The sequence below is a fragment of the Dipodomys merriami genome, unplaced genomic scaffold (assembly GCF_024711535.1).
Source record: "Dipodomys merriami isolate MVZ:Mamm:240054 unplaced genomic scaffold, mDipMer1.0.p SCAF_48, whole genome shotgun sequence".
NCBI classification, from domain to species: Eukaryota; Metazoa; Chordata; class Mammalia; order Rodentia; family Heteromyidae; genus Dipodomys; species Dipodomys merriami.
Window position 1 is genome coordinate 9387054 of NW_027206046.1, and position 15394 is coordinate 9402447.

Below are 15394 nucleotides of genomic sequence, written 5' to 3' on the forward strand. Positions count from 1 at the left end.
CTCATGAAATTACTGCTAGGACAGCACATCCCATTTCTGGCAGCTTCATAAATAAGAATAAGCCAGGTTGCTCTAGGGTTTTAGATTGAAAAACCCAAATACAATAAAAATCTTAGCTTCCTGAGTAGCCAGGATTACAAGCATGAGCCACCGGCACTTGATTTAGAATTAGGTTTATTCTTTCATTCTGTGTCGTCTTCTCCAAATGATGTGTCTGTTAAGAATGATTTTTTCTCTTATTAATACTGAATTTGTCGTTTTTTTGTGTTTATTTTGCTGTTTTTCCTTTTAGAGTAGTAATTATTTCCGGGCAGCATTTGGGGGGAGGATTGAAAGTGCTTTGTAGTTATATGCCACCACAAGCAGATAATTTAAAATTTGTTTATATATTATTATTCTTGAGTGTTTACATTTCATATTCATTAAAATGCATAGCCATTTCTTCAATGCCCTGTAAAAAAGTGCATGGGATGAATATTATTAGTGTCATAGCTGATAGATACCAGCAGAGGGAGCTCCAACTCTCTTTTCTTGTCTTGAAAATGTAGATTGTTTTCGAAGGGAAAACATAGAAATAAACTAAAAAAAAAAAAACAAAAAAAAAAAACAAATTTAAAACTTTAATAGGACAGGGCCTATATAAGTCTTTAGTTTATTTCTCTGGTAATGAAGTTTTAACTCAGCCTGCATGCTGCCCCTTAGATTTTTCCACTCAAAGCAAATCCTTTACCACTTGAACCATAGCTTTACTTCAGGTTTTCTGCTGGTTAATTTGAGATGAGTCTCATGGACTTTCCAGCTGGGAAAGTCCTGGCTTGGAACCGTGATCCTCAGATCACAGCCTCTGGAGTAGCTAGGGTTACCGGCATGAACAACTGGTAGCTGGAGAGTTCAGCCTTTTAAAAAATCAGGTGAATAGCTAAGCCACACTGTACAGAAGACTGAAGCAAAGTTTTATTCAAAACTTTTATTTTTTGGGTCCGGTCGTGGGGCCTGAGCTCTGGGCCTGGGCACTGTCCCTCAGCTCTTCAGCTCAAGGCTAGCGCTCTACCACTTGAGCCACAGTGCGACTTCCAGCTCTTTTTTTTCTGCTGATGTGGTGCTGAGGAATGGAACCCAGGGCCTCAAGCATGCAAGGCAAGTGCTCTACCACTGAGCCACCTTCCGAGTCCTCAAAACTTTTATGTAGGGCTGGGAAAGTGGCTCAGTGGTAGAGCGCTTGCCTAGCATGCACGAAGCCCTGAGTTCCATTCCTCAGCACCACATAAACAGAAAAAGCCGGAAGTGGTGCTGTGGCTCAAGTGGTAGAGTGCTAGCCTTGAGCAAAAGAAGCTCAGGGACAGTGCCCAGGCCCTGAGTTCAAGCCCTAGGACTGGCAAAACAAACAACAAAAAAAACTTTTATGTGATTGGGTTCTAGTGCTCATGCTTGTTATCCTAGCTACTCAGGAGGCTGAGATCTGAGGATCGTGGTTTGAAGCCAGCCTGAGGCAGAAAAGTCTCTGTGAGACTCTTTATCTCCAATTAACCCTCCAATTAACCACTCCAAAACTGGAAGCAGTGCTGTGGCTCCAGTGGTAGAGAGCTAGCCTTGAGCACAAAGAGGCTCAGGGACCACACCCAGGCCCTGAGTTCAAGCCCCACAAACATCAAAAAGTCTAGATAGGCTCTGTGTAGATCTTTCACTCATTGCCAGAGAGCTGATTCTAATGATTACCTGTGGATTTGCCCGTAGACCCCCGAAGAAAATACCACGTGAGGCTGCTGGCCTACAACAGCATCGAAGATGGCTACCAGGCGGACCAGACGGTCAGCACTCCAGGCTGTGTGTGTGAGTGCCAGTTCAGCGGCTCTCCGCTCTCCCTCACACCTGTTCCTCTTCCTGTCCAGGTCTTGTTTGTACTCAGAGGCCTTGCTGGGTTTAATTGCTTTCCATCCCCCGTGCTGCCGTTGTATCTAGGTGCTCAGGTGCTCAGCAAATATTTGAGGGAGTTTCCCAGTTCTCGTTTTAATTTTGCAAACAAAAAGACGGCTAGACATTTACCTGGGGAGATAAAAACCTCACAGAACACTTAGCATACTAAATTTTCTTCTGTCTTCACCACGAGGCTAATTATTTCTCTGCAGTTGCTGTTGTTCTGTTGCTATTACAGAGTATGTTCTTCTCCAGGCTACTGCTCTTAAAGCCACAACTCCACCTCCAGTTTTCTGGTGGTTCGTTGGAAATAAGAGCCTCACAGACTTTCCCGCCAGGGCTGGCTTTGAACCGCGATTCTCAGTTCGCAGCCTGGCTACTCTCCTGAGTCGCTAGGATTACAGGTGTGAGCCACCACCAATGACCGGTGTGCTTCTGGTGTTTAATCTGTGAAGTATTGATTGTGTTTGACTCTTTCTCTAATAAACGGGAGAGTTATTTCCAGATCACTACGAATGAATCTCTGGTGGGGTAAAAGAAAAAAACAACAACAACAACAAAAAAAACCTAACTACTGGAGTGGGACATGATGATTTTACCACCTGGCCAGTTTCTACATTGACCATTGAGTCAATTACATGTTGGATCTTTCCATAGCGGTTCGGGATCGAATGGTTCCTCCTCCGCCACCACCCCACCACCTCTACGCGAAGGCGAACACCTCCTCCTCCATCTTCCTGCACTGGCGGAGGCCCGCATTCACCACTGCACAGGTCATCAACTACACCATCCGCTGCAACCCCGTGGGCCTGCAGAATGCTTCCTTGGTTCTCTACCTGCAAACGTATGTAGCTCCGACTAATACTTAGTTTCTTTGCTTCTTCCCCATTCAAATTGTGTGTGTGTGTGTGTGTGTGTGTGTGTGTGTGTGTGTGTGTGTGTGTGTGTGTGTGTGTGTGTGTGTGTGTGTGTGTGTGTGTGTGTGTGTGTGTGTGTGTGTGTGTGTGTGTGTGTGTGTGTGTGTGTGTGTGTTGAACCCAGCTTGGGCTTCAGTTGTATGCATTTGTTTCAGGGAGAATCTTCTAAAATATGGTGGCTACAAGCTTTGCCTGTCATGTTTTTTACCTAGCATAGAAGTGTTTGGAAACTTCGGTGGATGTGTTAAAGAATAGCCCTCTTAGGCATATTTTTGAAATTCAGAAAATAAGAAAGATGTTTCAGGACATAGGGATTCCCTGTGAAATTCTGGAAGCCCAGCCTCTCCTCTCTCTTACTTTCTCTCTCTCCTTCTCTCTCTCTCTTTTTTTTTTTTGGGGGGGGGGTAGTGGTGGATGCCAGTGCTGGGACTTGAATTCAAGTCCTGGGCTCTATCCCTGAGCTTTTTTACTCAAGGCAGGACCTCTACCACTTGAGCCACAGCTCCACTCTAGCTTTTGATGAGATAAAAAGTCTCATAGTCTTTCCTGCTATTGCTGGCTTTGAACCAGGATCCTTGGAGCTCAGCCTCCTGAGCAGCCAGGAGTGAGCTCCCCAACATAGTAGCCCAGTCTATTTTTTTGTTTTAAATCAGCATCTTCTGGAAGCGTAGTTTTCTCTCAGAGAGAGGCAACTTGTAGGCTTAATTCTGAAGGATAATATCCAATCTGCCATTTTAAGAGCAGATTCCATTGCGTTTATAGTCTGAGTGTCTTTAAGACAAGACTGATGAGTGCACAGTAGTGTGCGTTGCCTGTTGGTTGGAAGGCTGACAGTCTGGTGGAAACAGTTTGGTAGCTTCCAATGATAATGATGTTTTCCCTCTTTATTTTAGGTCAGAGACTCACATGTTGGTTCCAGGGCTGGAACCAAACACCAAATATGAGTTTGCTGTGCGATTGCACGTGGACCAGCTCTCCAGTCCCTGGAGCCCCGTGGTCTACCACTCCACACTTCCAGAAGGTAAAGGAAGCCGAAGCTGTCTAGCTTTTGCCTCTTAAAAGATTATAAGGAAATGATTAAAATTCATTATGTGCATGTATGGAAAACTCCAATGAAAATGCTTTGTACAGTTACTTACTATACACTAATGAAAAACAGTGTCTAAAGTCTATCTCTATTTGTATCACTTTGGCAAGGATAATATCCTGAGTTTTCAACTACCAATGGGTGGGTATCCACCTTTTTTTCTTTTTTCCCCTTCAGTACTTACACTCAGGACCTGGACACTGTTCTTTAGCATTTTTACTCAAGGCTGGTGCTTTACCACTTGAGCCACACTTCCATTTCCAACTTTTTTTTCTGATTAATTGCAGAAAAGGGAATCTTTACTGACTTTCTTGTCTAGGCTGACTTCGAACCAGAATCCTCATGGCTTAGCCTCTTGAAGTAACGAGGATTACAGGCATGAGCCACCAGCAAGTGACTTTTTTCTTTTTCTTTATCTGGTAATCATACAAGTAAAATTAGCTTTCAGAAAAGGAAGAGAAAACAGTAATTTACTATTAATTATTGTTCATGGTATTTAAAAGCTTTGTAGTAGCTTTTAGTTTTTTGAACTTGCTTCTAGGCTTATCCGCCTATCAGGCAGGCCTTTGAGTGTTTAGGAACCATTTTATTTTTATTTACTTGTTTTTCTATTCATTTATTTAGTTTGTTGGTCGTGGGGCTTGAACTCGGGTCCTGGGCACTGTCCCTGATCTCAAGGCTAGCTAGCACTCTGCCACTTGGGGCCACAGCTTCCCCCACTTCTGGTTTTGGAGTGATTAGCTGGAGATAAGAGTCTCACAGACTTTCCTGCCTGGCTTGACTTTGAACCAGTGATCCTCAGATCTCAGTTTCCTGAGTAGTTAGGATTACAGGAGTGTTGAGCCACCAGAGCCCGGCTGAGACATTTTATTTTACTGTAATAATGCACTCCTTTTTCACATTTGTGTGCAGCACCATCAGGTCCCCCGGTTGGAGTAAAGGTGACCCTGATCGACGATGACACTGCCCTGGTCTCATGGAAACCCCCTGATGGGCCTAAGACGGTGGTGACACGTTATACTATCCTGTATGCGTCCAGAAAGGCCTGGATCGCGGGAGAATGGCAAGTCATGCATCGAGAAGGTAAACGAGATCATCAGTCATAGTATTAAGGAGACTGAACAGGTAGATTAATAATATAAAGAAACAGGAGAAAAAGAGCAGTGTGTATTTCTATTACTAAAGTATTTGGTTTCATTCAAAAGGCTATTGGGAATTGGGTGCTAGTAGCTCACATCTGTAATCCTAGCTACTTAGGAGGTTGAGATGTAAAGATTGTTGTTCAAAGCCAGCCTGGGCACGCAAATCCAAAAGACACTTATCAGATAATCGGCAAAAAGCCACAAGTAGAGGTATGGCTCAAATGATAAAGTGCTAGCCTTGAGCGAAAAAGTTAAGGGACAGCACCCACACCCTGAGTTCAGGCCCCAGTACTGTGTGTCCCCCCACAAAAACAAATGATACATGTTGGAAATTTAAATAGTGTAATAAAGCAGTTTCTCTAACTGTATGCTTGCCAAATAAATGAGATCACCAGTAGTAGGAACATATTTCTTACATCTGATTTCTGAGCAAGTACTACTTATATCCCATTTGTACAAATGATGCTATCATATATGCTGTAAAGAAAGTCACAGTCAGGCAACGGAACAAGGTGGTGGAAGAAGTCAGGCAAGTTTACTTGGAAGAAATGACATCTGAGCATCCCTATGTTGGTGCTCGGGAGCACAAAGGACCCAATGCAGACCTGCTTGGCAGGTTAGAAAATGAGAACATAGCCAGGCACGTCAGTGGCTCATGCCTGTAATCCTAGCTACTCAGGAGGCTGAGATCTGAGGATGGAGGTTCAAGCCCCAGTCTCTGTCCCCCAAAATAAAGAGACCAGGAAGATTGCACACCACAAACATTGCTGATCTGCTTATAATATTTGAATTAAAACGAAAGGCTTTTAGTTTCTGGTAATGACTACTTTTTTGAGCCATGCATTAAAAAAAAAATTTGTAAGGCATTTAGTGATGACTTTATGTCTTCTCCTGTGAAGAAACGGGAAGGCTCATCCTGGCGGCTGACCACTGCGTCACGCTGTTCGGAGCGCATCTGCCTGAGAACCTGGTAGCAGTGGGAACTCGCCCTGATGCTAAATAGGGGTTTGTTGATTTAGCCGTCCTGGGCTCAGGTTGCTCACACTCTGTGTAGGCCAAGTGGCAACCAGAGAACAGGAAAACAAGTTCTGCTGCGCCCCTGGCCTCACCTCTGCTGGTTTGGCTGCCCGGTGCCACGTGGCCTGCAGAGGTGGTCCTAGGAGCATGACCTCAGTGCTGTGATCGCCCCTTGCCACGCTGGCATAGCTGCACACAACTGGCCTCGGCCTGGGCTGCAGTAAGCCTTCGTGAGCCATTTGTAGCTGTTGTAAGGACTCATGAGTGCTGGAAGGGAGGAATGGGAAGAAACACTTGTAGGAAAGCTAGGTTCCCCTGTGCAACCCACCTACCGATTCAGTGCTGGGCACATTTGTGATTGAATTTGTTTTGAGAGAGAGAGGGGGAGAGAGAGAGAGAAAGAGACAGAGAGAGAGAGGGAGAGGGAGAGAGAAAGAATCTGAATACTGGGGTTTGAACTTGGGGCCTTGGTACTGTCCTTTAGCTTTTTTGTTCAAGGCTGATGCTCTACCAGTTGAGCCACAGCTCCACTTCTAGCCTTGTCCTGGTTAATTGGAGATCAGAGTCTCATGGACTTGCCTGGCTGGGCTGGCTTTGAACTGCGATCCTCAGATCTCAACCTCCTACATAGCTAAGATTACAGATGTGGCCACTGTTGTCCAGCTGTGGTTGGATTTCTTAATGTAGGAATTAATTCCCAGGGTAGGCGTTGCTTTTCTAAGGAAAAAAAAAAAGTACTTCTTCAACAGATTAGAACAAAAACCAGAAAAGACCCCTGAATGAATATCAATCTCCAAACAGGAATCTTAACAGTCTTGCCAACAGAGAAAATACCAGTAGCTACTAAGCCTCCTGTGTAAATTCACCCAATGATTTACTTTTTGCCCTTTTGTGGAAGAAATCTGACATAATAATTGGGCCATGGAAGGGACGTCCACATGCATTCAGAAATAACGTTGCTTCCAGCTTAAGAACGAAGAACAGGTTCATCTATCACAATCATTACCATAAGTAGTTTCGACTCTTCTAATAAGTGGGGGAAAGGACTCACAGTAGGAATTTGAAAATTGAATTATAATCGTTGATCTGGGTTGAACATGTCCCGTACTCTCTTTGTTGTGTGTATGCTTGGAAGGTTCTATAAATGTTTTTGTTTTTGTTTTCTTTTTTTTTGGTCGGTCGTGGGGCTTGAACTCTGGGCCTGGGCGCTGTCCCTCAGCTCTTCAGCTCAAGGTGAGCGCACTACCACTTGAGCTACAGCGCCACTTCCGGTTTTCTGGTGGTTTATTGGAGATAGGAGTCTCACAGTCTCTCCTGCCTGGGCTGGCTTTGAACCGAGATCCTCAGATCTCAGCCTCCTGAGTAGCTAGGATTACAGGCGTGAGCCACCAGCGCCCGGCTGTTTTTGTTTTCTTTTTGTGTAGTTTTGGGGCTTGAATTCTGGGCCTAAGTACTTCCCCACCCCCAAAAGCTGAAGCTCTGTCACTTGAACCACAGCTCTGAATCATAATCTTCCAATCTCAGTCTCTTGCATAGTACCAGCCTGTACAAGTACCAGCCTGTAATGAGAGAAGTTATTTTAAAAATCAAGCCGGGCGCCGGTGGCACATGTCTGTAATCCTAGCTACTCGGGAGGCTGAGATCTGAGGATCACTGTTCGAGCCAGCCTAGACAGGAAAGTCCATGGAGACTCTTTATTTCCAATTACGTACCAGAAAACCGGAAGTGGTGCTGTGGCTCAAGTGGTAGAGCACTCGCTTTGACCTGAAGAGCTGAGGGACAGTGCCCTGGCCCAGAGTTCAAGCCCCACAGCTGACCCCCCCCCAAAAAAAAAATCAAGTGCTGTGTTTTGTATGACTATAGAAGTTGACTTTGTGATGGATGATGTGTTTCTAGGAGCAATAACCATGGCTTTGCTGGAAAACCTGGTGGCTGGAAACGTGTACATTGTCAAGATATCTGCCTCCAATGAAGTGGGGGAAGGGCCCTTCTCAAACTCCGTGGAGCTGGCCGTGCTTCCAAAAGAAGCTCCTGAGTCCAACCATAGGCCCAAGCGTTTAGATTCTGCTGATGCCAAAGGTATAATGCCTCAGCCACGATGAGATAGATACATAGATACATAGATTTTAACCTTCTATAATTGCCATCAGCCTAAACCTGCACTGGGTCTGCTGAGTGGTTGCTGGTAGAGGTCTGGCCTTCTGGCCTGGTATGGCTGTCTCTGCACAGTGGCTGTCAGACCACTATGCTGCTGCTTTCTTCTTGCCCCGGCTGTGCAGCCAGCAGAGCAGCTAGCCCCCACGCCCACCCCCGCCCCCACCCCAGCTCCTGCCACCCAGCAGGCTCTGCAGAAATGCACAGGCTGTGACGGCCAGATGCACAGCAGCATGATTTGCGTTACGCTTTAGCCACAGAAAAGCTGCCTTTCTAGAAAGAAAAGTGGTCGATTTCCACAAAAGCGATTGGAGCTTCAAAGAGGAATCGTTGCCCTCCTCGCTGCCTCTGTCCATCCTGTTCTTGAGGAGGCCCGTGCCCCTGGGGTTCGGGACGAGTCACCTTGTCCACCCCCTCTTCTGCGAAGAAGTGGAAGGGTAGGGGACAGCTTTCAGTGGAGGGAAATGCCAGCTCCACTGAGGACAACACTAAGGACTCGTGGCTTGATAAGAGTAGCCATTCTGTGCTGTGCGTGGGGTGGGGAAGGAAGGGAACGCAAGTTTTCTTGAAAACAGGCCAGGAGGTAGCCATCGCCGCTACCAGATCATGGGTGAAAAAGGCGGCCACGCCAGTCTCTTCTTTGAGTGTCACGTACTTGGTTCACAATGATCTGGACACTGTCACCTGCTTGTTAATAAACAGACCCCGTGGGGCCAGTCCTAGTGAGGGTGTGAGGATCCACTTTCTAACCTGTCCCCAGTGCCCCATGCGCATCGAGGGCCCAAGCATCACTGCTGTGGTGTGTGCAAACAGTTAAGGTCCCTTCCTCCCCCACAGCTACCTGGCGGTCATGGGACACGAAAGCTGTCCTTCGGGTCATCAGAGAGACATCCGTTCTGAGCCGTGCAGTATGAGAAACTATGGGTGGATGATCACAGATACTGTAATTCCACAGCATCTTAAGTTTGTTCTCAGAATCTTCCACACGAGATAAATGGCCCTGAAATCACTATGATACATGATGAACTCATGCCTTTTCTGTTGAGATACAAAGTCAAGGCTTCTCCTGGGAGAGCAACACAGGGAAGCAGCCTCTGTGGGAGAGTCATAATGTATGGAGAGGCTTCTTTGTTGTTATTTTCTTTGGATTGACCAAGTAAACATGCTCTTCTCCAGTTTACTCAGGCTATTACCAACTCGACCAGAAATCCATGACGGGCATCGCCATAGGGGTGGGCATCGCCTTGACCTGCATCCTCATCTGTGTTCTCATCTTGATATACCGAAGTAAAACCAGGTGCGTTCCCAGTGCTGCGGGGGTGGAGCGGGCGAAAAGCGTCTGAATGACAGCACCCACCGGGAACTAGTGGAAATGGGGTGTCTCTTAGGGTGACCGAGACTTCGCCACTTGAAAACAAATGCAGGGTGACCAAGTCCTTACAGCTAGAAGAAATGTACATACTGTATAGAGATTTTTTTTTTTTGTCATTTGAAACACATTTTACTGTGCCTATAAAATATACTTAAATGAGGGCCTGCTTTCCTCATTTCCTTCATATTTTGAGAAACACAAAATGGGTTGCTGAGATTGGGTTTTGTTTCTGTCTTAATGGCGCACTTAAATCCCAAGCATCTGGCACTCGAGAGAGAGTTCCTGGAATATTTCCTGTTTAAGCAGCAGTTCCAGAAAAGGCTTCATTCACTGCGAACCGCACAGGACATGTAGCGGGGAATCTTCAGACAAGAATGAAGACAGATGGGGCTGCTGGATGCTGGTGGCTCATGCCTGTCATCCTAGCTACTCAGGAGGCTGAGATCTGAGGAACATGGTTCAAACTTAGGCCAGGCAGGAAAGTCCGAGAGACTCTTTATCTCTGGTTAACCACACACACACAAAAATAAAAACTGGAAGTAGTGGTATGGCTTGTATAGTAGAATGCTAGCCTTGAGTGAAAACGCTGAATAAGATTGTGAGGTACTGAGTTCAAGCCTTGGTACCGGCAAAAAAAAAAAAAAAAATAGACGTGTCTTTGTTAGAATGTTTCCCTCTGGTTCGATGTGGGTTAAGTGTTTGCCAATAACTTACATGTGCTCTCAGCTGTATTTGAGCATTTTGTTTTGGCTTTTCCTTTTGTTAAAGTTGTTTTTTAAATTAAAATTTAGTTTAGTTTTTTGTAGGTATTTCCCAGGGCAAATGTCCTTTATGTGGCATAGATTTTTTAACAGTTCGCTCTAAGACTCTTACTTACAGGCACATTTGAAAAATGTCATGTTAATTAGTGAAAGGGTTAGTTCTGAAATCTTTGTGCATATTAAACTGGCATATTTTTATTGTCAGATTTTAATTTTCTTTTTCTTCTTGTTCTTTGTTTCGGTTCTGGGGCATGAGCTCAGGACCTAGGCACTATCCCTGAGTTTTTTTGCTCTAAGCCAGCTGGCTTCTGGCTTAGGAAATTTTTTTTTTCAGTCATGGAACTTGAACTCGGGCCTGGGTGCTGCCCCTCAGCTCTTCAGCTCAAGGCAAGCGCTTTACCATTTGAGCCACAGATTCCCCTTCCAGTTTTCTGGTGGCTAATTGGAGATGAAAGTCTCACGGATTTTCCTGCCCAGGGTGACTTTGAACCGTGATCCTCAGATCTCAGTCTCCTGAGTAGCTAGGATTACAGGTGTAAGACACCAGTGCCCAGCAGGAAAAATTTTATATAAGCAGATATGAAGTTAAGAAGGAAGTTTCCACAAGTGTAAAGTTTTCAGCAGTGAGTAGAGTTAAAAATCAAAAAAGCTGCTGGGCAGCGGTGGCTCACACCTGTAATCCTAGCTACTCAGGAGGCTGAGATCTGAGGATCGGTTCAAAGTCAGCCCAGACAGGAAAGTTTATCTCCAATAAACCACTCAGAAAATTGGAAATGGTGCTGTGGCTCAAGTGGTAGAGCACTGTCTGTGAGCTGAAGAGCTGAGGGACAGCACCCAGGCCCAGAGTTCAAGCTCCATGACTGACCAAAAAAAATCTAAAAAGCTGGTATTTGTGGTTCCCACCTGTAATCCTGACAACTCAAGAAGCTGAGATCTGAGGATTGAGGTTTGTAGCCAGCCCTGGCAGGAAAGTTGTCAGAATCTTATCTCCAATTAGCCACCAGAAAACCAGAAGTGGCGCTGTAACTCAAAGTGGTAGAGTGCTAGCCTTGAGCAAAACAGGGCCTAGGCCCTGAATTCAAGCCCTATAACTCCCCCAACAACAACAAAAACCTAATACTCAGTTTCTAAAGCAGTTTGAGGAATGGTTGTGAAAGATGACACTGTTTGCAGTCATGATCAGAGGCCAAATTGGGTACATTTGCTCACGATGTCTTCTATGAGATGAGAAGATTTTTTTTCTCGTCTTCCTAATATTTCAGGAAATCATCTTCTTCCAAGATGGCTCAGAATGGAACACAACACTTGCCTGGCACCAGTGCCACCTTTGCCACGAGGAATGAAGTGGGAAAGACACTGCAGAGATCTGTAGAGAATGAAGAATCCCTGCTGCCGATGATCAGGCCCAACAGCTTCAGCGATGCGAAGGTGCTCCTTCCTCTCTCCATCCTCCTCCTTTCTTCCCCTCCCTTCCACTCCCCTCTTCCTTTTTTGTGCCAGTCCTGGAGCTTGAACTTGGCCTTGGCACTGTCCCTTGTACCTCAAGGCTGATGATACGCTACCACTTGAGCCACAGATCTGCTTCTGGCTTTTTGGCAGATAGTTGGAGATAACAAATCTCACAGACTTTCTTGCCCAGTCTGGCTTTGAACCACAGTCCTTAAATCTTAGCTTCCTGAGTCTGTAGGATTACAGGTGTGAGCCACCAGTACCCAACCTTATGTTTTTTTTTACATGTCTGAAGAATTTGGTCATTGTTAAGATGTGAATCATTCAGTATTATTAATGGAAGGGAAATTCATTTTTTTTCCTTCTTCCTTTTTTGGGCCCATACTTGAGCTTGAACTCAAGGTCTTATGCTCTTGGTTGGCCTTTTCTGCTCAAGGCTTGTGCTCTACCAGTTGAGTCATGCCTCCACTTTTGACTTTGTATTGATAATTGGTGATATGAATCTCATGAATTTGTTTGCCCAGGCTGGCTTTGCACTATGATCTTTATACCTTAGTTTAATACCCAGGACTGGCGCACACACACACACACGCACGCACGCACGCACGCACGCACGCACGCACGCATGACAGAATCTAAAAATCAAGCAGAGAGTGATGGAGGCCTCAGGTACATATATTCAATCCATACATGTGTTCATGTTACAAATAATGCTAGCCAGGCATGGTGGCATATGCCTGTAATCTCTGCACTCCAGAGATAGGCCAGGAGGATTGTGGTGAGTAGCCTGGATATAAACTCATACTCTTTCATTCACTGATGAATATTCTGATATATGTTGTGTGCTGCCTGTGTCCCAAGAGGAAGAGTCTCTGCGATCATTTTCCCCCTTTCACTTTGAAAAAATTTGTATATTTATGATAAACGGAAATCTCTAATGCCAAGATATTTACATCCTCCCCTCCCCCCTATTTTCTTTTCCCAGGGAGGAACAGACCTGATAATTAATAGCTATGGTCCTGTAATTAAAAATAACACTAAGAAAAAGTGGCTTTTTTTCCAAGACTCTAAGAAGACAAAAGTGGAGCAGGTAATCCACCTACATGACAGGACTCCTTGGCCCCCATGGGAAAGGAGATCATAATTAAAGGAGAGACAAATGTGGATGAATGTTGTTCATTGCTGCTCTCTCTGTGATAATGTTTTTTTCCTGTAAGGCATGCTTGTAGAGAGCTAAGGTGAATAATAAGAATAGACGTCAGATTGGCGGGAGAGCAGGGGAGCGCAGGCCAGTGATCCCAGCAACTCTGAAAGTAAGCACAAGGCCTGGCTGGACAAAATGTTTGTGAGACCCTATCTCAACCAGTAACAAAGGTGGACAAGGGAGTAGGTGTCTGGCATGTGAGCTGCGTGGCCAGGGTAAAGAGGATGGCGGGCCAGGCTGACCCAAAAACAGCAAGATCTTATTTGCAAAAATTACTAAAACAAGCCGGTGGCCCACACCTGTAATCCTAGCTACTCAGGAGGCTGAGATCTGAGGATCCCGGTTCAAAGCCAGCGCAGGCAGGAAAGTCTGTGAGACTCTTATCTCCAATAAACCACTAGAAAACCAGAAGTAGCGCTGTGGCTCAAGCGGTAGAATGCTCACCTTGAGCTGAAGAGCGCAGGGACAGTGCCCAGGCCCAGAGTTCAAGCCCCACGACCGACAAAAAAGAAATAAATAAAATAAAATTTACTAAAGGAAAAAGGGGGCCTGGGTGTGGCTGAAATGGTAGAGCAATTTCCTAACAAGCACCAGGCTCTGAGTTCAAACCCAAGTGCCACTAAAAAGAAGTGGTTAGGGAGACCCTAGATGCGCATGCCATCGAATAGGTGGGCCTGGTAATGGTGTGCTCAGGAGGACAGGTGGGAAGCCCTGGGTTGCGGGGGGCGGGGGGGGGGGCGTGGGGGGGAACAGGGACAACTCAAAGACACTTGGAAAACAATCTAAACAAAAATGACTGGCCCAAATGGTAGAGCCTCTATCTAGCATGCATGAGGCCGTGAGTTCAAACCCCAGTACTCTTAGAGTCAGAGCTGTGATTTCAGAAGGGCCGGGGATGGGGCAAAGTAAAACAAACCTGAAGAGGGGAAGGAAGAGGAGGACGAGAAGGGGGAGGTGGCATGGAAAATACCTGCAGACTTCTGGCAGGCCCTTCTGCTTGGCTCCCAGGGTGTGGCCGTGGCAGGGCCTGCTCGCTGCTCACTTTCACCTGCTTCCCTCCAGCCTTCCAGAAGATTCCCTCAAGCCGCCTGCTTCTACCAGCCGGGCACCACGGTGCTGGTGACTGCCGCCTCCCCCAGCCCCTCAGGCCCAGCCAGGGGCTCCCGGGCGCCCTTCCTGTCAGCCCCAGATGCCCCGGACGCCGAGCATTCTGCCAACAGCGAGGGCAGCCACGAGACTGGGGATTCTGGAAGGTTCTCTCATGAGTCCAATGATGAGATACACCTGTCATCCGTTCTAAGTACCACACCCCCGGCCCCTCATTCTCTCCCTGGTGGGGATCCACTCGTAGGGCCAGGGGACAGGAGGGGTGCAGGCGCTCAGCCTGGGGAGACATGACTGCTGCGTGGGGGTGGCTCAGGTCCTCTCCCTCCTCCCTCCCCTTCCTCCTCCCTCCTCTTCGTCCTCCCTCCTCCCTCCTCTTCCTCCTCCCTCCTCTTCCTCCTCCCCCCTCCCCTGCCAGGCTGTTCCAAGGACCAGGAGCCAGGAGCCAAAGCCTTTCATGAATGTGCTGATGTCCTTTTAGGTATTTGAGCCTTTGATGATGTGTGTGTAATTATTGTTACTGTTGTAATTGTGAATGTGAAGAGACAGTCAAGGTGGTGTCTGCATTGTGGACAGTATCACTGGAGCAAAGGAAAGAACTTGGGAAAGCCTTTGCTGATTATCTACCTCAGTTTGCCAGATGGCGAACTCCGAAGCAGCTTCGTCCCCCCTTCTCTATCCTTCTCGCTCCGCGGCGTGGGAAGCTGGCGCGTGGGCTTGTGTGTGCACCGCCGTGCGCGTGGCGTGTGTGGTCGGGAGGAGCCGCACAGGTGGAGGACGAGGCCATCTCTGAAGCTCTGTTTTTTGTGGCGGTGGTGAACACTGCAACGCTTGCATGATTGGTGCGGTGGAGCGCTCCGGCCGTGAGGGTAGCTGAGCCGCTGAGAAGAGGGAAACAGAGGCTGTTTCAGTGACAAAGCAAGTGTTGGCTCTTGTGAGGACGGCGCTACCCTGCAGCTGCGTGGCGTGGCGTGGCGTGCAGCCGCTGTTGGGTCTGGGGACAGTAGAGTGAGCGCTGCCCCTGCTGAACCTTTCCTCTGTCTCCCTTTGCCTGTCAGCTCGCTTGGAAAGCATCTTCCACATTTCCCGTCTTAGTTGCAAAACCCTATGCAGAAAAAAAAATGGATTTTTTTTTCTTTAGAGAATAGGGTTTTCTTTTCAATCCCAATTTGGCATAAAGCACTAAAAATGAAGATTTAAAAAAAAAAGTAACAGGTGACTGACAGGAAGAAGAAGTTGAGATTTTCATTTCCCAGTGCCTTCCAATCTATAC

The 15394-nt window shown here is 46.6% G+C and overlaps 1 protein-coding gene across 1 annotated transcript in view; it reads left to right on the plus strand.

The window, feature by feature from the left end:
* Prtg (protogenin) overlaps positions 1-14415 on the plus strand; it is an 87724-nt gene extending 73309 nt beyond the window's left edge. The window contains exons 13-21 of the mRNA XM_069995042.1: positions 1735-1830; positions 2572-2758; positions 3725-3852; positions 4831-5001; positions 7974-8156; positions 9408-9528; positions 11627-11792; positions 12799-12903; positions 14080-14415. Of these exons, the coding sequence (XP_069851143.1) occupies positions 1735-1830; positions 2572-2758; positions 3725-3852; positions 4831-5001; positions 7974-8156; positions 9408-9528; positions 11627-11792; positions 12799-12903; positions 14080-14415 (1493 nt within the window). The remainder of the gene's footprint in view (positions 1-1734; positions 1831-2571; positions 2759-3724; positions 3853-4830; positions 5002-7973; positions 8157-9407; positions 9529-11626; positions 11793-12798; positions 12904-14079) is intronic.
* The last annotated feature ends 979 nt before the right edge of the window (positions 14416-15394 follow it).